Source organism: Phodopus roborovskii, unplaced genomic scaffold, assembly GCF_943737965.1.
Source record: "Phodopus roborovskii unplaced genomic scaffold, PHOROB, whole genome shotgun sequence".
NCBI lineage: Eukaryota > Metazoa > Chordata > Mammalia > Rodentia > Cricetidae > Phodopus > Phodopus roborovskii.
Window position 1 is genome coordinate 8938152 of NW_026125397.1, and position 27863 is coordinate 8966014.

Genomic DNA, 27863 nt, shown 5'->3' on the forward strand with positions numbered 1-27863 from the left:
CTTCTTTGAGGTATCATACATCAATTTTGTCAGGGACATCAATAGTTCACAACTTACGTTGACAGTTCTTTGCATCAACTGCATCTCCAAAATATCCATCAGCACAGAGCTCGCAGTACCGGCCTGTTGTACCTGGCTTACATATCAGACAAGAGCCAGACAAGCTGTCACAGCTGCCAGGGATGGAGAAGTCAAGGTTGTCATTGCATTGGCATGGCTGACATGATCCTCCAGGTATGGAAGGTTGTCCAAAATAGCCTTCTGCACACCTAAGGTAATAATTTCCAAAAGTGAAATTTTAGTGCATGTTGGGGGGGGGGGAGGGGTGGCTCAAGAAACCCACCCCACTCAATGTTTACATATCTTTCATAGTCCTTTGGCAGAATAATGGATTTTCCTCTTAAGCCCTCCTTTTTTTCAAATGCAAAGTGATTTAAAAAATGCTTTTCTGTAACTGTGGTATAGATGTAAGACAAAATCTGACAGCTCCACTCATAATTAGATCTCAGCAGATAATAAAATAAAATCTTGTCACTGACATTGAAGATTCAACCAAAGCATAATAAGAAATCTGTGGCTGGCATTATGAAAAAAATCTAAGCCCATACTGCAAGGCCTTTATAATATAAAACATTATAGCTTCAAGTCCAATCAGTCATTCTGTACACACACACAAAGACAGAGAGAGAGTTCATATTTTTGTTGTTGTTGTTTCTATAGCAAGAGCTTGTTATGAGTAAACAAACTCAACATTTATACATTTATTGAAAGTAATTGTGTCTCAGAAAGTATTGTAGTCACTTGGGTAGGAGCTCTGGTCATCTCTGAATTAATAAAGTATTTGTGTACATTTGCACATAGATTAAGAGTCTGTTTTTCAATGAAGAGTCTCAATTCAGGAGAAGTCTAAGTAGGGTTGCCTGCTTATTACAGTAGTGGGCTGTAGGCTGGTGCTGACCTGTGACTCAAATCCACATTCTAGGAATTCTAGGAAAAGTAACCCAAACTATACATTTATAAACTGTGGCATAAAAACTATTTATGAGTTATGTTATCCATTTCCCCTGATGCACATGTTTTTTAAATGCTCAGCTCCACCTTTGCCAAGATTTTCCATTTATACTTTGAATGGTCCACTCAGTTACATTTTTCTCAAGCTTTGTACCAAAGAAGAGATGAGAGAGCATTAGGCTGTGGCCACTCTACCTCTGCTATCTGTGGCAGCTTATCAAATAAAATATGTTGTAGCAGGGCTCCAGACTTAGAGGGAACAAGACCACTGTAGGAAAAAGCATACGCTTCTTATGCTCTTCTGCTCAGATACGGTCTTCCATTGGAAATATTAATGTCTCAATGACAATATGCATTAATAACATTATTAGGTCAAAGTTGTTCATTTGATACAGATAGATTAATATAAGTTTCATAGAAGCTTTATAAGTGGGAATATAATGTTGCAGATTTGAGATTATATAATAATATTTTAAGAGGAATTAGAAATTAGAAGAATATTGCTACTAATTATTACTGCCAAAAATTACTTATTAGTTCCCTGTTATAGGCCATGAAATAGCATTGTAGTGCATAAAATTTCATCACAATTCCTTCTGGAGCATTTTAAAAAATAAATAATAGGATAACATTGAATTTGTAACCTGATGTTTGCCTTATTTGATCTTAGGATTCCTATTATGATAATATCCACATAAGTTCATATCTCATTCTTTTTTCTCCTAAGATTGCCTTTGCCTCTTAGACTAATGTTCTACACCAATCATTATCGAAGCCCCCCCCCAAAAAAAAACAAACCCATTACTTTCATCTTGCTTCTTTAAAAATGTCTTACAGACCTCAGGAGAGATGGAATTACATGTTGAAGTATTATATATTTTCTTAACAAATGTACCAACTAATAAGTCCCATATTCTCCTGGAATTAAAATATGCATGCAGAAAATACAATTAAACAGAATAAGCCGGCACCTGCCATTTTTATTTCAGGATCTAGATGAGGAAAATGTGTGAATATACATGACAATTTATATACTATACTACATGATTGTTGTGGGATTCTTCCCTCCTGCAAGTGCACAGTCACATATGAGCAACCTTTAAATGTTTAATCATTTGGTGTTTATTACTGATGTATATGTGTGTGCATTATACTTTAAAAAGAACTACAGAGATTCCATTAGGGATTAAAAAGTATCCCAGTGGGAGAGAATGTCATGCCATATGTCTAGTATTAATAATAACATTTACTATTGTGCCATCTATTTAAAATTAGTAAATATTATAGCCCTATAGGTTATCCCAGCCTCCCAGACTTTGTCTTTCCCCAAACCAAGTATAATGTGAAATCTCCAGACCTCTCATTTTCACAGAAAAGGCCAAATGAAGACAGTAAAAATCAGTTTGTAGGGTTCTTTGTTAAATATGGTGATGTTGACTATACATTTTCATATTTGTAATTTATCAGGTCAAACCATTAATTGTTTGACAAAAGAATTTCTAAATGTAAATGTGAATTCAGGCTACATAACAGTTCTGTAGCTGATAGTTTGGGAACAATATCATTTACTGTAGGAGGAGAAATACTAATGAAGATGAATGGCAGAAGTAGAGGCCAAGTATAATAGGAAAATTGTAATAGGACTGATAGGACTTTTTTCTCATTCTGTTCCATCACTCTTTAATGCAGTTTTCAGTCATCATCTTTGGCCTAATTTTTCATTCTCTATCTTCCTAAAAGAAAAACTAAAATAGAAAAGGAAATAAATCATCAGAGCAATTTTATATTACACTAATTTAATAAGGCATAATATTACCCTAGGGTCTAGGCCCAAGAAATAGACATTTAAAAACCTAACCACAGAACAACTAGAGATGTGTGAGAGTTACAAACAATGTACAGAATCATCAAAGACCTTCATGGGGGATGTCCTTCTGTATATATGGTTTCTCTTATTGGTTGATGAATAAAACACTGTGGCCAATAGAGGTAGGGAGATAGGCAGGACTAGGAGACGAGGAGAATTCTGGGAAAAGTAGGCAGGGAAAGCCCAGCAGAGAGAATCCATATGGAGCTTCCAAAGGCGTTAACAGGTCCGGGCATTCTCCAGTAAGCCAAGACCATATGGAAATACATAGATAAATAGAAATGGGTTAATAATTAAGACAGAGCTAGCCAATAAGAATCCCTAGTCATTTGGCCAACAGTTCAATAATTAATATAAGGCTTTGTGTGGGGCTGAGAAGGGTGATGGGACCAGGCCAGACAAGAAAACTTTCATAACAGAGCTTTTCAGGATACCGAGCTGAATGTTGGTTACTGAACAGGTACTGGTGTCTGGTTTAAAGGCTGAAGGAGTGTAGTCATCTTGCAGAGAGAACTACATCCGCTGAGGAGGAGCCTGTCATCTAATGGGTTTCCCTGGGCGGTGGAGCTGTATCCTCCCTATTCCCTACTTCCCATTCAGGTAAATACTAGGCTATCTGGCATGCTCACAAGGTGCCTTTGCCAACCCTGAAAGCAGTGCAGAGCCAGTGGGCCCAACTGGACACCCGAGCACAGCACTGAGGCTCCATTGGCCAGAAGTGGTTCTTGGGCACAAAATCTGGTGCTAGATCCAAGAACCAATCATTCCCTCCTCCAAATGCACAATCACATGTGAGCAGCCTCTCACAACCTCAGCTGGTACAATTCTAATTTTGACAGAATTATTAACAAGGAATAAGTATCTCTCTGCAGCCAAGACCTAAGGGCCGAAGATGGAGACCTGGTCAGAAAATTTCTGCAGCACTGTAATTGAGAGTGAGTGTACTTGATCCAGATTAAGACCTCTTTGAAGTAGAGAATATCTAAATGGCTTTTTGGAACTGAAATTAAAGAAAAATGTCCTCCATTTATATCCAGTGTGAATCTTGTGGTTAAAATTTGGTAAATTTTAAATGTATGCCAATTAAATATAAGTTAAACTTAAATTTAAATAAAGTTTTAATTAAAATGTAGTAAATTTCTAAATGTTAAGCCTTTGGGGTCAGTTATCATCCACAGTTTCAGTGGTTACTACTTTAAGAACTCTTTGGGCTTCTCTCTTTTCAACTAGTGAGTTCTTAGTATTTGCCAGCTGGGGAGGAGATGGTGTTTAAGGAATCCATGTATCTCACTATTTCACCTTTTCCTGTAGAATTAATTCTCCTAATGTGTCATGGTATTTCTCGGTGTCTATGTGTGCAATATGTTGTTGAAGCTACAAATACCAAAAGTCACTTAGTTCTGTATTAAGTGCCACTGCCACTTAATTAGCTTTGTGTTCTTTATTTTAATTTTTTCTTTATAGTCCAGTGCCCACTTAATCCCTTCATGCCTGTCACGATGCCATTTTCTCTGCTTTCCCAAATGCTATAAGCCTAGAATCTTAACAAAGTATCATAACAAATGTCTTTTCTTGATATCCTAGCTCTATTTCCTTTGTGTAAGTCTTCCACAGCAAAGAAGGCCTGTGAATGCTTGCAGGCTACGACTTAGCAATTGCATCCCAAAGAACATCCTTAATTATTTGATACATTGTTCTATTTACAATTGTCATCCCACTCACTAGTTTTATTGGTTGGCTGCTTTGCTTGTATTTTTATTCCCTCAATTCAAGGGACAAACCCATCTTGTGCTATATGCCCTAGTAAAGGATTTTTACAAGTAAAAAAGCAGGAATATATGGAATTCCTAGACTTGGTTTGTTGTTTCTATTACCTTCTCACTTCTTATAAATCTTGCCCAGAAAAACAAAAATTGGGTGATTTCTCAGGACAGAGGAGGAGAGATGGGAACTAAGTTCAGGTCCTGCTCTAGCTAAGGAACTATTGACATTTGGTTGCTGCTGGAAGAAAGTCAGTTTTCTACAAAGGATGACACCTTGTGTATTAACCACACTCAAGAAGTAGTCCCCCCAAAAAACTGGACTATGTTTTGGCATTTGTTCATTTAGATGGCTGAGTGGTTGTGGGGGGTTTGTTTTTTGTTTTTGTTTTTGTTTTTTATGCGGGAGGGATAAATGGGTGAGTATGGAAGTGGGAAAGTATCTGGAATGGGCTGCGGGAGAGGCATGAATATGATTAAAATATATTGGGTAAAATTTTAGAGAATAAATAAAGGCATTATTTAAAGGAAAGAGGAGGGAGTCATAAAATGACAAATGAAGATATAGATGATGTCTATTCCCAATATTTGATTGAGGATGTTGAACAGTTCCTGAACAGTTATTCCTCTAAGAGTGGGAAGAAAAGAGGGGAGGTAGTAGAAAGATCTAAAGGGAAAGCTAATTGTGAGGACCAGGGAAAGGAAGAGGTTAGCTGGAACATAGTTGGATGAATTACTCATGACTTGTCAGTCACACTGTGTGTCCATTTTTATGAAACACTAATAATCTTAGACACTCACCTACCACACACACACACACACACACACACACATACACATGCAAGCAAACACCCTGAACTCTGAAACTGCTTAGAACTTTAATTCAAGATGGCTTGCAGAAGAGAATACAGAAAAATTCTAATTGTTCAGTCCATGCCTGTAAGTTTTCACAACTCTCATAGAAGACTGGAATCTCACAAAGGAAATGGTTTGAGATAGACAATATAAAGTTATAGTTCATTCTTCTCAACACATTCATATCCTAAAAAACAGGCAGAATATTTAAGTCTGCATACATATAGTCAATGGCTGGGCTTCCTCATTGTCCATTACCATGTGTATGGGTATCTCCCTCCTGAACTTAAGTGATTATGGAAGTCCTTACAACAGGAATAGTGACAGCATGGAAGACACCCTGTCAGTTGTAAAATGTTTGGTTTGGTTGTTATGTGCAGACAGGGATCACACAAGTCTTTCACAGAATGGTTTTAATCATAAGATACACAATGTAATCAGTAGCCGGTCCTGAGCCTGAACTCTGTATCTTTCCCTTCAATATCCACAAGTACATCAAAAATATTTCCATTAGTATTTATGATCCATCTGATGGGTTTTTGACTCAAAAAATCACTGAAATGGCAAACCCATTTGTTCAAGGAAAATTTTAACCCAAATGCTCGCTAAAAAATATAGCATCTCATTACCTCTCTAATAATACTAGTAGATTGTTTTTGGCTGACAAATTTAAAGTAGAATTAAGATATAATATTTGTTACACCTTGTATGTATCTCACTCTTTTAAATCTGATTAACACGGATTTTAGACAGGGCATCATGCTTTCTGTCAGCTGCTTCTTTGCTGATTTTTCATCAGTTAATTAGAATTCTCCCTAAAACACATGAGACTATTCTTACTCACATTAAAGAAAGTTGTGAGCTACTTGAGGACAAAGACAGAAAAACACATCTGTTTGTATTTAGTGTCTTACCTTGTACCTAACATATGGTACTTGCAAAATAAATATTTGTTACATAAAATGTAACTTGTTAAATTGCAGAAGTCTCAGAAACTGTCTAATGTGTAGAAAGGACAGTGTACCAAGCAAAGCAATATAAATACATAAGAGGCCATGCTCACCCAGCAGATTTAATAGCCTTGTATGACAGAGAAGCTGTCATTTTCCAGTTGCTAAAAAAAGATTACCTGTAGTGAACTGGGGTGAGGGTACTAGATATTGTTGCAACTCTGTCTCAGTGATGGTATGCTGTCCTACTAGAATGTCATATTTACACGTGCCTTTCTTTTTTAAATACACAACTGAAGATGTTCAGTTTCTCAATTGCAAATCAATCCCTCTTACTTTAGGTCTGTCCTCCCCTTCATCATTTACAGATGCTGCTGCAATCACAGACAGGACTTATTATTGCTGGAAAGTGCAGCTGACGTGCTGTGTGCAGACTACTAGCTGCTGGCCAAATTCTCCCTGGGCGAAGGTTTGAGCATGTAATGGCTGCCAAGAAAGCAGGAAATGATGTGTAGAAAGAGCCCTCCTTATGGTTAGCCTTGGGTAAGAGGAGTGAAGGAAGGCCATGCCCATGATATGACTTCTCTTCCTCTGCCTCACTCATATCCCCAGCAATGGTCTTCAAGAGGGATTCTCAGCATTGAACATAGGGGGAGGAGGTGTTCTGTTTGTTCACATCTTCAAGGAAGAAACTAGTATCACTTTATAAATTTGGAGTGACCACACATAAAAAAAAAGTTCTTCAAATATATTTAAGGAAGAAATGATATTATGGAAATTGTCTACAACAATATTTATGTTTCTGGTGTCCAGAAACTCAACAGAAATTAAGATACCAGTTTCAGAATGGTTAGAAGGGGATATAAATCATGATAATAAATTGCACTTTGTTTTTGTTTCAAATATATTTACAGTAAATTATAGGCCACTTGCTGAACTATGAACTATGAATTTAAGCCACATTTTAAGGACAAAAAGCTAATTATGAAAAATAAATGGTGCCAAGGGTAGACAGTAAGATAAATCTTACCATGACGGCTTTCCACTTGAGCAAAACTTTTTTTAGAAAGAGTGTAGGTTAATGCTTAACCTTTAAGATTAAAACATTAATCAGATATTCTCAGAGTGAATGGAGATTTATAGACCAATTTCCAGAGAATAAATATACTATAAAAATAGAATGCATTTGTGTGACAAGTGTGATAAGAAAGTTTATTTCACCTCTTTTAGCACTGCGGCTTTTCTAGAGTAGGGGAAGAGCATGCCTGTGGCTTTATAACTCCCAAAGTAGAAATCATTTTGCAAGGCAATATGGTATGTGCTTACCTCTCACAGCGTGGTCCTGTGTACCCGACAGGACATTCATCGCAGATCAATCCCAGACTCCGGTCTAAATGGCACGTTGGACTAAAGCTATGGTAATGTTTGGGAGACAAGGAAAAAGCATCCGTGAGGTCATTAGCAGTGAACCCTCATATCTCTTTTTCTACTACTGCTGTGACCGAAGGGTACAGGCTGGCCATTCTCATTTGCCAGGCAGAAATTAGAGTCTGGCCAATGGGGAGTGAAATAGCATCACTGTTTTGAAAGATATGAATGTATCCCAGTGGAGAGCAGTGTCCCCGTGGCATGTTATTAACTGACTTTCGACTGTTCTGAGATCACCAGTAAGAAGAGTGAACACAGCAACTTATCAAGAATTCCACAGCCCCGACAAAACCTACTTTCACAACCTTCCTCTCCAAGCATACCCTTCAGAATTTGAAGCAGCATAGAGAATTCCAAGACACATTTAAACAGCAGTGGAGTCATCATAACTATATATGGGTTCCTATATCCAGACCAGCTACCATGGGGCGGAGCATGCATGATGAAGGCTGCTGTGCATGTTTGCCTACAGGCATGTGTTACATGGATGGACAAGCTTTCAGTAAAGATCTAATGCATACATTCTGCTTATAATTACAAAAATCAAAACAAACCGGCTTTGTTATCTCGCATCTTCTGGCATGTTCCAAAATGTACATGTCTTTAAATACAGTTGTAATTTGGGGCTTAAATGACAGTGGGTGATATCAAGTGAGAAAATCAGCAGTTATATGGCAGCATCACCCATTTTTACTCTGTCCAGGGTTAGTACCACTTCTGGTAAGAGACACCTCTCAAGCAACAGCTGACTCTATGTAACTTCTGGTTTTCCTAAGAGTCAGTCTCTCCTAATGCATTCTCAGTTCTCTGATACATTTTTCTTTATACATTTTATTTTTACCTGATTTATAAAGTTATATATAATACAAGTTTATGTTTTTATATTTACATGATAATATAATTGCATATATGAGTGCTATATTGTGTTTAATTCTATGCCTTGTACCTATTAAAATCAGGTTAAACATATCTCCTAAAATGTCTTTCATGTCTTTATGTTAAAATTTTTCAGAGCCTAATGATGCAGATTTCTGAAATTATATATATGATAGATAGATGATAGGTACATGTTGTTCTTACCTTAGAGCCCTTATTATATAATTTCATGTGAGAGATTCTTGGTACCAATTAATTATAGCTTCATATCTCTTGATCAGTTTTTCTCTACTCCATCACTTCCCATCACTCTTCCAGCCTCTTCTCATACGAATGATCTCTGGGACATCAGTTGTTCTAGACTCCACAACATCCACCGTTTTAAAAGTAACTGCCCACAATCTTACTCCAATTATGTTTTCCCTATAATATCCTCTAATCTAATACAAAACTGTTTAGTAAAGGCTTGCTTAAAAGCCAAATAATTAAAGATATCACAATAAATTCAACACTTTGGGCCCTGGTCTATTTCTGCTTCTGATACTCTGTACGACTCAGGAATATTTTTCCAACTTTGGTGCCAATCAGATTGTTACTACCACTTAAAAGTAACCTCCCTCTGGCATAACTCTGAGTGGTCCTTCAATAATTCTCATTTCTCTATAGCACCAAGTTATTATGATCCATTAGACCCTCCAGACTAGCTATTTCAACTCATTGGAAAGCCTAAATGAATCTATGAGGTAAGAGAGAAACTCAAGCTAGGAAAACCTTGAATTTATAAATGTTATGCAAGTGGAGAGGTTCTTATGTGTGCTGTGGGAACTCAGCTTGTGGTCTAAGAGGTCTTGTTAGAGGGGAGTTCACAATGAAGGTGTTCCCATGTGTGATATCTTGGCACTTATTAAAACAAATACATGGAAAACTGATTTATCCCATTACTTGCCATTTGTTACCGTTTGCAAAACTTAAAGAAGGAATGGAATTCTGACAACTCACTATTGTGTACATGTGTGTTCTTCCAAAATTGACATTCTAAAACTGCCTTATCTTTATGGAGAAAGGGACCCCAAGGAGAAGCTTGAGTTTACCAAACTTGTTGAAAGAACTGAAAGTAACTGAAAGAAAACCAAGTGAACTATTCTTTAAAAATCTAAGTCAGTTTAACATAAAGACATGTCAGAGGTGGTTGACAGGCATCTGACATCTCAAAACATTTCTAAAATAAATTTTAAATTCTGAAAAATATTCCCTTGTCATTTAATACTAACAGCATTATAGTCAACTGAGCTTACTGACAGAGATCGATACCTTTTCAGGAAAAAATGTTAAGCAATAACAATATATTCAATGTGATGAAGTCTTAACATTTCAGAGTACTTTTATCATAATTGTATGGAATTTTAACCTATTCTTATGAGTTGCTGAGACAAACTTAATTTTTCTTCTTCAAGTTATACACTAATTTCCAGGAGAATTTACATGAGATTCATGACTTCAGGATCTTCATTTGATCCTCTTCTCTCCCTATAACCATCTGTCACTCAAACTTGCTGGGGAGATTACATAACTTTAGGCTCCTGGTAATATACATACTTGCCACAGTGTATTCAAATAAAATCTCCTCTTAAAATATCCCTCTATGTATGCTTTCATATTCTTTAAATAATGCTAACTGAGCACTGTTTATTTTTTAGAGTAATTGTAGTGGTAACTATAGGAGAAGGTGACAGCCAACGACATAAAAAATTAGAATGAGAAACTAAAGTGCATATTACTGATTCCCTTAGACTCTGGACTGGCATCTCTAAACTGATTCTGGTCCAAATATGAAGCTAATTGCTTTGGGACACAAAGAGGGAATGGTAAAATGATCACTGACTTCAAGTGATTACCTTATGCCTTTCAACTCTAGTTGGCTCACTCTTCTCCAACAGAAGAAAAAGTCTTTCTTCCTATATTTTCCAGCCCATGATACCAAACATGATCCTAGAGCAAAGATGTTGCAGATAGGCAAGCTACTGTTGTGATGAACTGTAGAGCCCTTCTAGCTAGCCAAGCATATATTATTATATGTACAAAGACTTTCTATAAATAGACCTCTAAACACTGCATAACTGAGGGAAATTTCAAAATCTTCAATGCTAGTTTCTTATTTTTTTTTTCTTACATCCTAAGTGTTCAAGCAAAAATATTCATGGATTTTTTGTGTTTAAACAATGAGCTATGTAACTAAAAATTAATGGATATAAACTGAAATATTTATACTCTATGTGCTTCTTCACAAGGAAATTTCATTACTTTAGTTACTGTCTATGGTTAAAATGTAGGTGTAGAAGAAATAGAGTAATAAAAACCCACATAAAGATGGAAAGCACAGAGGAACTTTGGATACTATATGCTGTTCTGTTATGTTTAAATTGTTTGACTGCTGAGGAAATAACAACAACTGTTAAAAGAAATACTGCTGGATTAATTCAAATTATATATTTTAAAAATCCGCTTCAGACTATCTAGTTCAGACCGGTTTAGACTGGCTCAAACGGTCTATCCAGTTCAGAACAGTTTAGACTGGTCCTATCTGGTTCAGACGAGTTCTATCCAGTTCATACCGGGTTTATCCTATTTGGACCGGTTCAGACCAGTTTGATCTGGTTCAGTCCAGTATAGACCTTTTTTATCTGGCTGGATCTGGCTCAGACCAGTTCTATCTGGTTCAGACCTGTTTACACAGTTTCAGACTGATTTGGTCTGGTTCAGACCAGTTTTATCTGGTTCAGACAGGTTGGATCCGGTTCAGACAGGTTCAAACTGGTACAGACCTGTTTTATCTGGCTCTATCCAGTTCAGACTGGTTTAGACAAGTTCGATCCAGTTTTATCCTGTTCAAGCCAGTTCAATCAGGTTCAGACTGGTTTAATCACTATAGATTTGCTTATGTGTTGAATTTAAGTTTTACTACATCATGTTCAGACAGATACACTGATATATTTCAAATTTTATGGCGCAATAGTTCTTTTCACAAATCAACAAATTAAGCCAGAGAATTAAATGATATACTGAGGCTCACATACAAATCAGTAAAACACTGAAATACCAAATGTATTTCCCAGATGCCTACATTTCCTTAAGCACACCGTTTTTCTTTACACAGGTTAAAATACCAACATCTCTTTAAAATAATAAGCTCCCTTTTCATGCTAATCTATTAACATACAATAATCTTAACTCCTTTTTAGGGATAAGGTAGAATAGACATAGATAAAAATCAATTCAATTACAGGAAGAGAATATTTGAATATTAGTCTAAAGGTTTTTAGTCTAGAAGTCAGTGTCTCATATAGAGCAACCAAGGAAGAATAGTTTCACCCACACCAAGTGGACACCAGTGTCACAATGTGTCATGCCATGCCTAGTACTTTTGGGGACCATCACCATCCTCACAACCTCAGGTTTCTCAGGCAGAAAATTACTGCCTCTTAAAGAAATAAACAGAAGGTTCAGCAGAACATTCCAAGGTACAGGCTTGTGGTCTCACAGCTAGTTAAAGAATAGCTCAGGGCTCTCTCTCCTGCAGCAGATTAACAGCCAGCTAAAGAGTAACTAACCAGCTCAGGGCTATCTCTCCTGCTGCAATTTACAGCCAATTACAGGTTAGCTAAACAATTCAGGGCATTTCTTCTACTGACCTCATCTGTGACTATGTGCCAGTGCCCATGCCCTGGCTATGCTCAAACCCTGCTCACATCCTGCCCACAGTCCTATATAAACCTCCCCTGAGAAAACAAAATTTATCAACTTGAAAAAAAATGCTTTGACTTCAAAATTTAAATCTAAGGACAAGTTATTGGGGAAGAGGATTTATACTTTTGTTTCCACAGAAAATAAAAAGCTGAGGATTCCTTCTAGACTAATGTGGTTTGATCAAGAAAGACCCCTTGAAACAGAGTCCCAGGTGATCCAACATTCTAAACAGTCGGGTCAAGGCAACCTTACAGTTTACAGCCAGGATTTCTGCATCTCCTTTGGATCCCCCGTGATAGCGCCCCCTACCAGCAGGAAGCAGTTTGGAAAGAATGACAGCCAAATTCCCAAATATTGTTTATAAATGTTTGTTGTCATTTAAATGGGCTTGGTTATAAATGGTTAATGATCACAACCAACTCTTTTAAAGGTAAAAAGGGGATTATGGTATATAGATGAAAACTTTGTTTTAAAATGGATTTTCATTTATTGATACAATTTAAGGTCAATTTTGTAATGTGTATATTTCTCCTCTTGTTTAGGTATTGTGTTTATATAGCTCATTTAAAAATATAATGTATAATTTAATACATATTATAGATAGTTACCTATGGTAGTCAAAACTTAGAGTTAAATTGGTTAGGTTTCCAAGATACACAGAGATGTATATGAGATGGATAGGCATTCTTCAAACCTTTCAAAGACCTACATAATATGGCATTTAAAATGGTTTAGGGTTTTTTCTTAACAGTGAGGCACAACTGCTCCTGGAAATACCACCTGCATTAGAAAGGAAGATGGACCTTGAAGAAACAAGTTATGGAATTTGCTTTAATAAGTCAAGACTAGCAATTTGGGCAAGATACTGCTCTTTCCCGGACTGTCTATAAATTGCACATGCAGCATCCACAGAAAATGACTGCTGATACAAGATGGACATTGCTACAGGGTTCTTCCTTCATAGAAGAGTCTGCCAGACAGTCTGACAAACTGCCAGTACAGATGGACAGTTTAAAGTTTCCTGCTTTGCTGAAGTGTCTGCTAGACACACTATGGCCTATGGGATGAAGATGGAACATTACAGAAGAACTTCAGGTGACTGACCAGGCGGCGAGTTGTCTCTGTCATTTCTAGAGTTTATATATTGTCTTTCTGTGGTCTTTGATGGGGTTGAAGACAGATAGTTATGGTTATAGTTTTCTTTAGTTAGGATGAAAGATAAGTTACATATAGGACTTCAGACTCACCAAGATAGGATAGATAATGAAATATTTTCTTTAAATATTGCTAAATGTTAATGGACTAAATATTGTTAACTGTGCTTCTTATTTGATAACTGTTTTGTTATACATTTTGCTATGGTAAGGTTAAAACCTTTTTATTATTTTAGCCAGAAAAGAGAAGGTGATGGGAGATGTCATTCTGTAAATATGTTTCTCTTATTGGTTAATGAATAAAGTACTGTTGGCAAATAGCAAAGCAAGATAGGTGGGACTAGGAGACAAGGAGGAGAGAGGAAGTAGGAGGGAGGAGCTCCAAGATGGAGGATAGAGAAAAGAATGCCAGCCACTCTCTCCAGTAAGATAAGACCACGTGGAAATACTTAGGTTAATAGAAATGGGTTAATAATTTAAACAGAGCTAGCCGATTAGAAACAAGTAACAGGCCTACAGCTTTAAATCTAAAAATAAAAAAATGTATACATCAATAAGATGAAAAGGACAGTGTACACTGTAAAGAGCTGATGAAGGTGATCTATATTTATAATTTAAATAGAGCTAATGAAGGTGATCTATATTTATAATTTAAATATCATATACCCATCTGTATCCATACATCTTAATAATCATACCAATCTGTTTTTATCTCCCTCACATTTGATTTATTTCGCAATATTATCTAAGAAATTTAGAGCCAAAATGCCTTTGATTTCTAGGATTTATGACCAAGGATTAAGAGATAAATCACTAAGATAAAACTATCACTAAGCCTTACTTCAGATGGAGGTTGCAGCAACCTTTAACTCTTTTTTATTATTTCTGAATAACCTGTGAAAATTCAAACCTCATCTTATAAATTAAATGTGATAAATTATACCTGAGTCTCTAGCTGAGATTACAACAGTAAAGTTTTTTAAGGTTCTTTATTCCTCATATAAAAAGTTGGTTTCCTTCATCATTAAGTGCCTACAACTACTGAATAGTTTTGGTGAAAATATTTATGCTATTAAATAAAGATGCTCTTTTCTCAACATGGTTGTACAACTAAACCATAATAATTTTTTAAATTGTTTTAAATTTAAAAGAATATATGATTTTAGTCATAAGCACATTGCGTATTATTAATTTTCTGTTTACAAAATAACCACAATTAAGTCTGTAAATTAAAATAGGTAGCCTCTCTTCCTACAAATCTACTATTAAAAGTAAAATTATTATTTCACAATTAAATATTCACTTTAATAAATATAATTTAGCCAATTCTGCCCTCTGTTACTGATGTTATTGTATTATATTATTTTTATTTTTTAGAAAACTTGATCAATGTAATCAAACCACACTGGAATATATTTGTTTTAGGAAATGCAACCATTAGACACTGGTACTCCAATTCCTTTAGCAGATGGATGGGATTTTAATGTTTGATAAGTTAGTTTTCTATAGAAAAAAATAATTAGAGGCCATTATAAAAAGAGACACACAGTAAATATCAAGGGAACATGGGTCATGAATGCTAGTAAATACCAAGCAACTTCTTTCCCAAATGATTCTTTTCTTATGTAAAACATTGATCAGACAAGAGGGAATATATAATGTCTATACATTCAAATATTTCTACATTTGCAAACTGTACTGGGCTGGGATTCATAAGACAAAATGAATGGCCAATATTGCTGAAATGATACCTGTGCAAATAGTGAAAATATTTGGCTGAGATGTGATGTAGGGAAAAATCAGGTACCACCTGCCTGTTTTTATCAGTAAAGATTTGTGTGTAATAATGATTTTTAGATGAGGGTAGATGGTTTAAACAATACCTCAGACACAGTGAACATGGAGGTGAACCCTTCAAATATGCAGCTGGCAGAAGTCTTGTCACATCATGTGCAGCACAGGTCTATCTACTGTGTCTATCACAGGCCTGAGAAGTCAGTCATTACTTATGAAGGAATTCCTTTCCATTGTTTACTTACAGTCTGCTTTCCAGTTTCCTTTTTTTCTTTTCTCTGACAACTTTAGTGGTTAAAGGTTCTGTAGTTCTGTACCTGTCCAAATTTACTCCCTGAACGCTAGAAATGTGTAATCATTAAAATATATTAAACCATCTCATCTGTTTTCAGTGTCTCCTGAGGAATCCTAACTTACCAGGCAGATCAATGAGTTGTTTTTGTTGTTCTCAGTTAAAAAAAAAAAAAAAAAAAAAAAAAAAAAAAAAAGGTCATTAATATGTACTGCAGAGGGTTGGAAATAATAGGGACATTAAGTAACTTCAAATTCCAATAGGATAATTTAGATTATGACTTTGAAGAGTTTATTTTAAAGTAGTTCTCCCTGTCATCCACTATTTCAAGTGCTCAACACAGTTTGTTTAATTCACACACAGATCCACAAGAGGGTCAAGTTGGGGAACTGAGTGGCATTTTGGTAAACTGCTCAAAATTTTGTATCTCCAAGTGTGAAGTTAGCAGGAAGCCAAGGAATTCTCATTCTAGATATGCATAAAAATGCCATTTTCTCAGAAAGTTTATTTATTCACATATAAAATGGAGCAATACTACCCATCCACAGGGTTATTCTTGGAGATGAAACACTGATACATGGTGTTCAGATCTGTCTGACTCCGATAGCCTGTCTTCACTGAACAGTAGTTTGCCCTTCTCCTGTTGTTAGTAGTGAACTCTGAAGAGAAACATGGTTGGAGAGGAGGGTGAATATTTCATCATTGTGAATATCAGGAACCTCAGTTCCCCAAATGCCTTGAGTAATGGCAGAATTCTTTCCAAAGTCTTTCACTTAGAATATTATTCACTGAACCTAAAAGATAACCATATAGAACAGGGACTTCTTGGTTAAGGCCATAGAGTATGCGCTGTTTGATCAAATTTTTGCATTAAAAGGCTACAGCTGACAGATTCCCTTAAGAATATTTATAATTTCTGCTCTGTGTTATTATCATAGCAACTGTAAGAGCCAACAGTACATACTATAGCAAAAGTTTTATTAAGCATCAATTTTGCCTTTCATGGGCTTCTTCAAAAAGGAATTTCTTACTTTGAATTTAGTTAGGGGTAGGATTGTAGTTAGGGGTAGGATTGTAGTTAGGGGTAGGATTGTGGCCTGTCAGTATGCTCAAGACCCTGGGTTTAATTTGCAGCATCAGAAATGAGAACAATAAAGAAATAAAATTGCACCTTTTTATAAATATTCATTAATGTATTTTCTGTGTGGTGTACATTATAGTAGGGTTTTTTATTTATTTTATATAACCAAGTCCATTTAAATGAAAACAAACAAACAAACATTTACAGACAATATTTGGGGATTTGGGTGTCGTTCTTTCCAAACTACTTCCTGCTGGTAAGGGGCGCTGTCATGGGGAATTCTAAGAAGATGCAGAAATTCTGGCTGTAGTCTGTAAGGCTGCTTTGTCCAGCTGGTTTTTTTTTTTTTTTTGTCATTGTTGTTTTAGGATCTATTCATATAGACCTGCCTGTGCTTTGGGAATATGCTATTTTAGTAACTGAAATATAGTATTCTCATACAGTCAAGAGAAAGACTCAGCCCAGCTGCATATTGTCTCTTTTTTCTAAAATGTCTGATTTAATAGATTGTTTCTGTAGGTGAAACAATGCGAAAACTTTATAGAAATTTTATGACACATTTTTTTCAAAATCCACAATATTTATGCAAGATAACATAGCAACCACAATCCACAGTTCAATGCTCATTTACAATGCAATGATGCCGTGAAACATGTTTAACATAAAGATATATTACAATTGATGATTATTTGTGAGAAGTGTAGATCTGCAGAAAGTTGTTGTGTTCTTTGGAATTAATTTAGAAATTACATTTGAGTTTTATCTCTTCAGTTCTAAATCAAATCTAGAGCCCAAATAACAATGTCATAGGAAATAGTCATAATTTTAAATATTTAATACTTTAAAACTTTTGTTACCCTCTTGCGAAATCCACACATTATCTTTCTGATATCAAAAGTGCATCTGTAGACGTGGAGGTGAAGCTCTACAGTAAGGTCAACTGGTACTCACTTATTTGATGGGATACTGAGTGGACAGGCACAGGGTTGACAATCTTCAGAGGTTCCTCGAGTGGGATCACCATAGAAACCAGGAAGACATTCATTGCAATATGGGCCACCTGTGTGATCCTTACAGTTCTGCGAAAGCAGTAGACACCAGTTCATTACTTTGATTTCAAGCATAACCATGCTACCAAAAACACTTCTCCAAAGTTATTAGTGTCTTCTCATCTGGGAGAGTAATTTCCCACATTAAATGTTCAATTTTACAGTACAAAAATAACACTGGAAGTTAATTAATTACATATTTAATATTTAGCTTCCAACTACATTCTAGTTTCAGCACAACATACTTTAAAAAAAAACAAGAAAAACTAAGAAAATTTTGAATATGAAAATTTTATTTCCACAAGGGTGTGTGTGTGTTTAGGCATAAAACCCTAATAACATTAAAAATGCTGACCTAATAGGAACTGTAGCTCATCATGTAAATCCTTTGAGACTTGCTCTCTTAACACAGACTATAATTTGGAACTTAGAGGATTCTGATGGATTGGACAATGCATTCCCATATTATGTCTGTGAGGAGACTACTTGGCCCATAACTAAATGTTAAAAAACAAGATAATTTTAACATACAACAGTGTATAAGGAAGCTACATGTATGTAAATATTGCCTTTAGAAATAAGATAATAAATAAACAGAAACAAATGACATGTTCTCACCCTATATTTTGGGAAACATGCCTTTTTTAAGAAAAAAAAAACCAGTAATTTACTTTTAAATGTCTTCATATTTGCTAGATGAATTTTCTTTGGTTGGGCTGTATTTATAGAAGTCACCAATTCTGTGATTAAGTGAACAATTCAGCCACCAAGTTCAGAATTATCTTTGAGGCTTCCAAGAGTTCAACATGCTTAGTTTCCAATAATAAACTAAGGGTGTTTACTTCCTTCCAACATGAACTCATTACTACTGAAATATATTTTAGTTTAATAAGGATATACAATTAATCATTTTCTGAATACTAAAAAAAGAGTTCATAGAACCCAGGGGATATGCATCCTTTATTTTACAATCAGTGGAGAAATTCAGTGAAAGAAATAGCTAAAATATAAATTAACTTTAAACTGAGAGTATAAAGTTATTAACCTGCATGACCACTGGCAGAGTCTAAATTAATGCGATTCTGAATATTATTTATTTTGAGGTTTTAAAATAAGAGTGATTCCAATTACATTTACTAAATGGACTCTACAGAAACAGACATTAATAAGTACAGATGCGATTCTGAGACAACTTATTAAAATTCCTGGGAGAGGTCAGGATTGTTTGTTGAAAGATATCCAAAATATAATTTATTAATTTAACTTCGAACTTCCCATTCAATTCTGTGAGGTAAAGGAGCCGAAGTCTGCAGTTCATTAACTGTGAATAAGTACATTAAAAAAAAAAAAAAACAATAACTGGTATATTTAAAACGGGTTTTTCTTTATTGAAAATTCTCAATTTGTTTAGCAAACATTTTCAAAGTAAGCATAAATGTTACTCTTGTTGCTAACAATTATTACAAGATACTTAAGGAAAATGGGCTCATTTGCAGAAAATCGTTTTTCCTTTAATCTCGTCTTCCTGTCACTTCCTTTCACTTTTCAAATTTACCGTAAGTCACCTATTTTTTTTTCTTAAACCTAAAATGTTTTTACTATTCTTTGAAAAATTCTTTTCCTTTTTATATTTTTTCTCATTTTACATACCAACCACAGTTCCCCCACCTCCCCCAATCCACCCCCCCATCCACTCCTCAGAAAGGGGTAAGGCCTCTCATGGGGAGTCAACAACACCTGGCACACTCAGTTGAGGCAGGACCAAAAATTCTTTTCATATTTCAATTTGACATGATGAAAACTAGATCTATAAAATCTTTTAAAACAGGGTCATTAAACTGATTGCACAGTAACTAGGCCATTAGAATTTCTGAAATTCATCTGAAAGTCTTAGATAATTTGCATGTCTACAGCCACAGATTTGAAAGAGAAATAAATGGACTGAGTTCCTTATATTTTCTATTTTTACTCTTCAAGTAATCTTAAAATTCAAGTATGTTTGTAATCAAGCCGAGACAACACTAGGCAACCAATGCAATGGAAATCAAAACTGGAAAAGATAGATATTCAGCTCTGATGAACTGGGGTTTTTCATAAGTAGCTTGCCATCCACGTGATTTTTAAACAGTGCTTGCAATTCATATCATGAAGATGTTGAGACCCACAGAGCTTTCCTAGGTGACTTGAAATACTCTTTGAGTTTTCTTCAATATACATGAGTTAGGATGACCTTGTCATACAGAGACACTCCACAGCAGAAGCCTGGAATTTGTTCTGAACCCCAAAATGTTCATGTAAAATCAGGTTTCAAAGGTAAGTCACACTAAATCACCCTTTTAAAAAAGGAATTCCGTGCCAGACATGGTGGTACATATCTTTAATCCCAGCACTCTGAAGGCAAATGCAAGTGGATTTCTATGAGTTCAAGGCCATCCTGGTCTGCAAAGCAAGTTCCATGACACCCAGGGCTACACAAAGGACCCTTGTCTTATATATATATATATATATATATATATATATATATATATATATATATATATATATATATATCATGTTATGTTTGCTAATATGAAAAAAAATTCCTGTTGAATAGAAAAAAAAGGAGATAAAGTGAAAATTTGGCAGACTGATAAGAATTCCTTTCATATACAATATCTGAATGTGTTGTTTCTGTAGATTGTGTAAGTACTATTACATCTGGAATGGGGTTTCAGCAGAGTTATCAGCACCAGTTCAGAGAAGTGGCACTTGACCTTCCGCAAAAGTCTATAGAATCACCTGCTTCCTTGGGAAACCCAGGGAGAAGAGACTGGGTCTCAGCTACTAAGAATCTGTGGTTTCCCTCAGAGCCATCATTGGAAGGTTGGCTTCTCATTTCTTGGCCATCAAACTTTCAATAACCTAGTGGACCCTGTCTATCAATTCTCTATTTCTGTTCTCACCACTCTGCAGAAAGAAACTATTCTGCTCTGAAACAAATGGTTCCTATTCTGTAATGTGCCTGTCATATCATTAAACGTACCAACTTCAGGATTTGACTTAATCCTAATGAACTCAACTTCATAGAATACCTTAGGGGACATTATGAGGTTGGTATTATGGCATATTTATTTTTATTCTTTCATGCTAAGTAAAGCAAATTAATGTTAGCTTAGAATTGGATATATTCTACTGAGTGTTAATAAAGTGTTAAAGGTGGTTCAATATTTCCACCAGAGTCACTTTAAAAGACTGTAGTATAATTAAAATGGAAATCACTAAGTCTTTTTTTTTGTAAAGTCATCATTGGAAAAATCTACTGATCCACAAATTAGGGCTATCATGCTTTATGCTGCTCTGCGATTGAAAAAATATCTTATGCAGAGAAAACAGAAAGTACACCAATAAACTGAAATGCCAAATTATATTGGAACAGAAGCCCTGATTTTTTCACTTCGGATTTCTCCTAGCAGCATTTAAGTACAGGAGAAAGCAGAGAAATGAGCAAGAGGAATACAACGTAAGCATTACAGACAACAGACTGTGCCTTAAGTTCTTCAGAGAGATGAGAATATGATATCCTCTCAAATTCGCACCATCTCAAATTGTGTTTTGTAAAACTAATGGCATAAGAGGTGTTCTTTCAAGCTTCATGCCTCGTCAGATAATATAAATCTAACATGTCCCCAAGTTCCTCTGAGTGTCTGTTCAGACGAACTCTCCAGACCTCCAGCTACTTAGCAGCACAGACAGTTCCCTGATCTTTGTGCAGCTTCCTTTTAGTTAAAAGTACAGAGTCAACTGTAGAATGAACAATTTCACTGAAGCTGCATTATATATGCTCCATATGTTAAAATCTATGCACAATGTTTTAAGTGATCTCAATGCTCAAAATTTTAAATAAACATGTGCCCTTAATTTCCCAAGTGAAAGAAACCTCTAATGTGAAGAATGTGATTTTTCATGCTTTTTCATATTATGGAGATATAAATCATTTTATGTTTAAGAATTGTCCACTTTTGGCAGATTTATAGAAGAGAGAGAAACCATATATATTTATAGTAGACGTGGGCCCTAGTCTTTAGTTACATTTTATAATAATATATTTGACCCTAATTCAGTTTTTACACAAATATGAAAAAACACTGCCTCATAGTTAGGCAGATCACATATGAAGAAGCATTCTTGGCTTCCAACTCAGTTCTGGAAAAAGATGTTTGACACATCTCTTCTTGACCCACATTCTCAAGGTTGCAAAGGTAGCAACAGAATTCCAGGGTTTGTTGAACAGATTTCAGCCTTGTCAATCAGCACCCAAAAGAGAGAAACACTTACCAGACACTCCCCTGTGATGTCATCACAGGATTCTGCATGACCAAAGCACTGACATGGTTCACAGATGCCACCGAAAATAGTGCCATTAACTCTTCGGTGCCTGGGCCAACATGACTGAAAAAAAGACAAGGTTTCATTCACTGTTCAGTATTTTAACAGGGAAGAAGTTCCCTTTTTCCTGATAATAGAAAATAACCCAGGTAGCAAACTCATCAAAAGTGCTTGTCAAAAACGCAGAACCGTTATTGAAACATCACTACCGTGCTATTACTTCTGACACTGGGGCTTTGTACTGACCTTACTGTTATTGGCAGGTATGAGATTAGAGGAAGCGTTAGCTTGGTGTCTCTTCTGAAATGGTAAAATAAAGCACAGATATAAAGAATTGAAATGTGACAGTCTCAAAGCCAAAAGCACAGGCAAGAAAACAGAAGGAAAGGCACGGAGAAAGGCAGCAGGCATGAAAGGAGCTTATAGAAGCTTAGGCTCAAAGAGCACACGATGTCACCACAGATTGATTCTCCGCATGGAGTACCTTACCCCACATTCCTGCTGCCTCTAACATCTTCACTTCCAGAGAATCTTTGGAATAATTTGGGAGTCATACCCAATGTTTTCCATTCTTTCATTTCAAAGCATACCCAGTGGCTGTTGCACATTCATAATTTATATATTTCACCTCTGTCCTTTATGCCTTCTCAAATTTGTAGAAAATAGGTTATGATTTATTTAGCATATTGCCTTGCTAGCTCATTTATGTTATTTGATTATAAGCACACTTATCTTCACCACTGATACTTTTTTTAAATGTGGAGCAGAATGACAGCAGGCTATTTGCATGGTGTGTAACCTGTGGGTCAGCACCTCACATCTACTGTCACCACACATCACCTTTCCTTCCTTTGTGGATTTTCACAGACATGACGAAATGTAAAAGCAAGCAAGCAAGCAAACAAACAAACAAAAAACCACAGACAATAGAGTAATGTGCAAATATTGCTGCCCTCTGAAAACTTATGACACCCTCAGGTTGCAATTGCATCTTGTGAGTTATTTACTATGTTTCTTGATGGTTAAATATACCATCATATGTCAAAAATGGTTCCCTTTCTGGTTGGAAATAGAAACTAGAGAGAACCTCTGAAGTAATAAACTCCACAGAACCATGCTGTGTAATGTGAGAAATGACCCTTTTGCCCCAGGATGTGAGGAAACTTCCATTTGAACAAGAATAACAAACATGTAAAAATGATACAATAATATTTCTTATCTGAGAAGAAAATAAAATCCACATTCCTCTTAATCTAAACAGTACAGAGACAATTTTCTAACTTCATGTCTCCTTCCAGTATGTTTTTCTCCATTCTGAAACAAGTGATTCCTTCTCTAACATATATTTTTCAAAACCAGTAAGCCTCCACAATCCAGGTGGAGGTAAAATGTAAGGCTGTTGACAACATGATTAAGGTGATTTATTGTTGTCAAAACAGATCTCCATGTTATTCTCTTTAACAATTTTATAAAACATAATTTTGAAATTTGCTTGCACCAATCTTCTTTGTGTAAGCATTCCAATTCCATATACCTTGCAGTGGTTTGGATAAAAGTGACTTCCATAGCTCATAAGTTTGAAGACTTGGTCTCCATTTTGTGGAACTATTTAGGAAGGCTAATTAGGAGGTGTGGTTCTGCTTAAGGAGGTATGTTGATGCGGGCAGTGGGCTTTGAGCCTTCAAAAGATCAGCTGCCATTAACAGTGTGTCTTCTGTCTGCTGCCTGCAGATCAAGATGCAAGCTCAGATCTGTTCCTGCTCCCATACCTTTGCTTTTACATCGTGGTCTCTAAGCCTCGGGAGCTGTTAGCACAATTAAATGCTTTCTTCTATAATTCACCTTGTTCATGGTGTTTTTTATCACAACAGTAGAAAATTAATATACAAAACTTTTCCTTTGCCATTGAATTTACATTAATGTTCATGGAAAAAAAATTAAAGCCGTTATACTTATCTTTCCACTTGTAAGCCAATAAGCACTAAGATGTATATCCACACCTCTGTACCTATTCCCTGTCCAAAATAATGGAAATGGGGAATAGTATTCTAACAAGAATATTACTTCACCCATATTCTAGAACCCTGTTTATGTTTTTACAATGTTTTGTCTCTTGGGTTTTTATTGACTAATTTCCATCCTTGTGAAAATATTGTCTCCAGAAAAATTACTACAAAAGACAAAACAGCAAAATCACCATCACAATGTTATTTAAATGGAAATTTTGAAAATGTGATGATAGCATAGAGTTGAGAAGAAGAATGCATTTGAGGGAGAAAGGAATCAATCGGGTTACAATGATAAAATGTAGTCATAGGATTTGGCTACCTTGAATTTGGTGGCAAGAGTAAAAGAAAGCAGTTTTGCTTGAGTAGACATAAGAATAGAAGTGGCATTGGAAACAAAACAAACATTTTTGCATGCCCACTCTTGTACATCCTTTCTCAACACCTCTAATTTATTTCAGCTACTTCAAACTTGTATTTATTTATTTACTTTAAGTGTATGGGTGTTTTCTCTGCTTGTACATCTGTGCATCATGTGTGTCTGATGCCTGAGAAGGTTAGAAGACAGCACAGTATCCGTTGAGATGAGGGTTACAGATTGTTGTAAGTCACCGTGTTCGTGCTGAGAACAGAGCCAGAGTCCTTCAGAAGAGCAGCTAATGCTCTTAACTGCTTGTCTGTCTCATCCCCTTCAGTGATGTTTCTAGAGTCCACATCTGTAATTCTTAGAACACGGTTTTCCATGTTTAAGGCTTTAGTTGTCTCAAGTGTATATAAATAAAAGTATAAATACTTCTCAAATGTACTTATTATTAAATCAATTTAAAAAAAAAAAGAAATCATTCCGTCTAAAACTTATATTAGTAGCCCACCATTTTCACTTCATCTGGCAGAAAAGCAAATTACAAAATACTGGGCACAGAAGAAAATTTTCAGAGACTAGTCGTAGAAATTTAAAGAAGTAAAACAAAATGAGGGGCAAAAAAATAAAGTAGAAAAAAACATGAGAGCGGTGTCCACCGAGAGTAGAAATGTGTGTGATGAGTTACTAAGGTAAAAGGACTATTTTATTACTATATACAGTGAACACACAATCTACATAATTTTTATTATTATAAGACTGATTGCAATAATTCTATTCAACTCTCTATAGGTCAAAGTACTGCTGTAAGTCTAATATATGTCCTTGTTTATTTAAAAGGTTGTTACTCTTCATGCAGAATTGCCACTACTATTACGTTACTAAAGCAGTTGGAAGTAAAATTTGGTAATTACAAAATTAAAACCCAAACCCCCAAACAAAAAGCAGTCCTAATCAACATTGTGACCTTTTTAATAGAGTCATTGATGGACTGTTGACTGGTCAGGCCTCACTAAGCTAGGACCCAGACATATTGTCCTTATAATTTACTCAGCTTTGAACACATCCCAGAATATTAGTGATAACAACACTAGAGTGACTGGCCCTAAGAATTAAGTTCAATGGAAAACAAAACAAAATAAAACAAAACAAAAAACAAACAAGCAAAACAACAACAACAACAACAACAACAACAACAAAAACAAGTTGGGGTCAGTGATGAGTGATGGAGAATTATTACATCTAAGGGGAGAAAGTTTTGATAAAGACTTCAGTGGTTAACAGAGGCAAAATAAAGAAAAAAGAGGAAGTCCAGAGTTTAAAACATTCTTTGCCCTGACATAACTACATGCTTTTTATCCATTCAACAATCAATTATTGTAATAGAAGTCCTGGAAGCTTTTATTTTCCCTTCTACATTCCCTTGTTCTTTCCATGCCTACACACTTCTTTGTTCCTCTGCACCATCACTTGTTAACTTCTCCATGATGTTTTCCCAGACATCTCCCTCCACTGAACTGCTCAGCCCTTTGGATGACTATCAGCATTATCTACTACTCACTGCTCCCTTAGTTGTAGAGTACCGTGACTCATTTTCCAATGGTGTTTGCTCTCTATCTAAACAGATTTATAGATCTGTAAGGACAGAGGTTGTGCTGTATACTTATTGATAATTTAAACAGAAGAATTTATAAAATTTACTAAATATATAACTTATCAACAATATTCTACAGTATAAAAGAAGGAAAACATATAATTGCACAAGTCCAATATTCAGATGACTTTATACTCAATGGGCATTTAGTAAAAAAGTTGATGGGGAGACCTGAGAATAAAGTGGAACTATATTAAAAGCAAAAATAGAATGAGGGCATTTATTATTCCAACTGAAATAGGAATTTAAAGCTTCAAAGGGATCTGCCTGGTTTGAAATCAAAACTGGGGAACTTGTAATAAAGGAATATTTTATCAAGTACAGCATGTGTTTTATATGTAAAATCAAATTTGAGTTGACATGACTAATTCATATCCATGATTATTTTTCCTCTTATCTCTATAAATTTTGGAAAAGAAAGTACTTCAATGAATCACATTTAGTTTCACTTCTAGACTGGCAAACCTCAACCCAGTTTAAAGAAAACATATTAGTCATGAACATGACTTTAAGCTCTATGTAGCCTCTGGAAGCATGTATCTCTTTAAAGAACACAAGAGCAAACAAAGTTATGCCTGGGGTGTTTCTACAAATGGCATAAGTAGTGTTGTAGAGTAGAACATCTCAGAGCACTCAGATATCACCTTCAAGTTACCACCTTTGAGAAACTTAAGCTCTTATTTATCTACACGTCAATCCTTCCACCAAGAAACACACACACACACACACACACACACACACAGACAGATCGAGAGAGAGAGAGAGAGAGAGAGAGAGAGAGAGAGAGAGAGAGAGAGAGAGAGAGAATTTCAGGTAAAGTTTCAAACTACAAAAACATCAAATTAATCTTTTTAAAATCACTTTAAAATGATATGGCGAGCTATTAAGAAGTATTGATTTTTTAAAATGACAGCTATAGAACAATGAGGCAAAAATAAAGATGTCAAGCCTCAGGTGCTCAGCAGTAGGCAAGTTTTTAGGAATAATTTATTTCCCCCGCACATTCTGCTCTTGAAGTTTTAATGATTGTATTCTGGGGCCAGAATGCTTTCTTCAGAAAGAAATAGAAAGAGAGTGTGATAGGACTTAAAAAATGGGTAAGAAAAGAGAAATGAAACAAGTGTCTATGTCTTAACAGAAATAAAAGGGAAATGATTTTTGAAATATTATTTTGCCACCATCACCCTAGAGCTGGCTGAAAGAGAAAGAAACACACAAATTGTAGTAACAGTAGGTCAAAATATTTCAAAGGACTCTACGGCTTTGAAAATACATGGTTAACTCTACCAAAAAGCCATGAATGCTAGGCCGACATGCTAACTACTCCTTTAATCTAGCATGGATGAAGGAGGGGCTATCAAAGATCTACACATAACTGAGGAGATATTGGCAGCTGACAGCTGCTAGGGAAGAGAAAACCATTCTTTTCTGGGGTTATAGCCACTGGTAGGTTGTCCATGCTGCTACAGATGGCTACACCCACACATATTTGGGAGGTGCTCATAGGACACAGTATATTAGTAACAGCAATCAAAAATCAGATACAAAGTAGAGAACATATTGGGGAACCCAGTGATCTGAAGGAGAGAAGTAGAGGTTGTTATGATCATAATACA

At 35.6% G+C, this 27863-nt stretch overlaps 1 protein-coding gene across 1 annotated transcript in view; it reads right to left on the reverse strand.

Moving 5' to 3' along the window:
• The window catches only part of Lama2 (laminin subunit alpha 2), a 564428-nt gene that overhangs the window by 208784 nt on the left and 327781 nt on the right, over positions 1 to 27863 (reverse strand). The window contains 4 exon segments of the mRNA XM_051175465.1: positions 58 to 269; positions 7770 to 7856; positions 17764 to 17891; positions 22176 to 22289. Coding sequence (XP_051031422.1) covers positions 58 to 269; positions 7770 to 7856; positions 17764 to 17891; positions 22176 to 22289 — 541 coding nt within the window.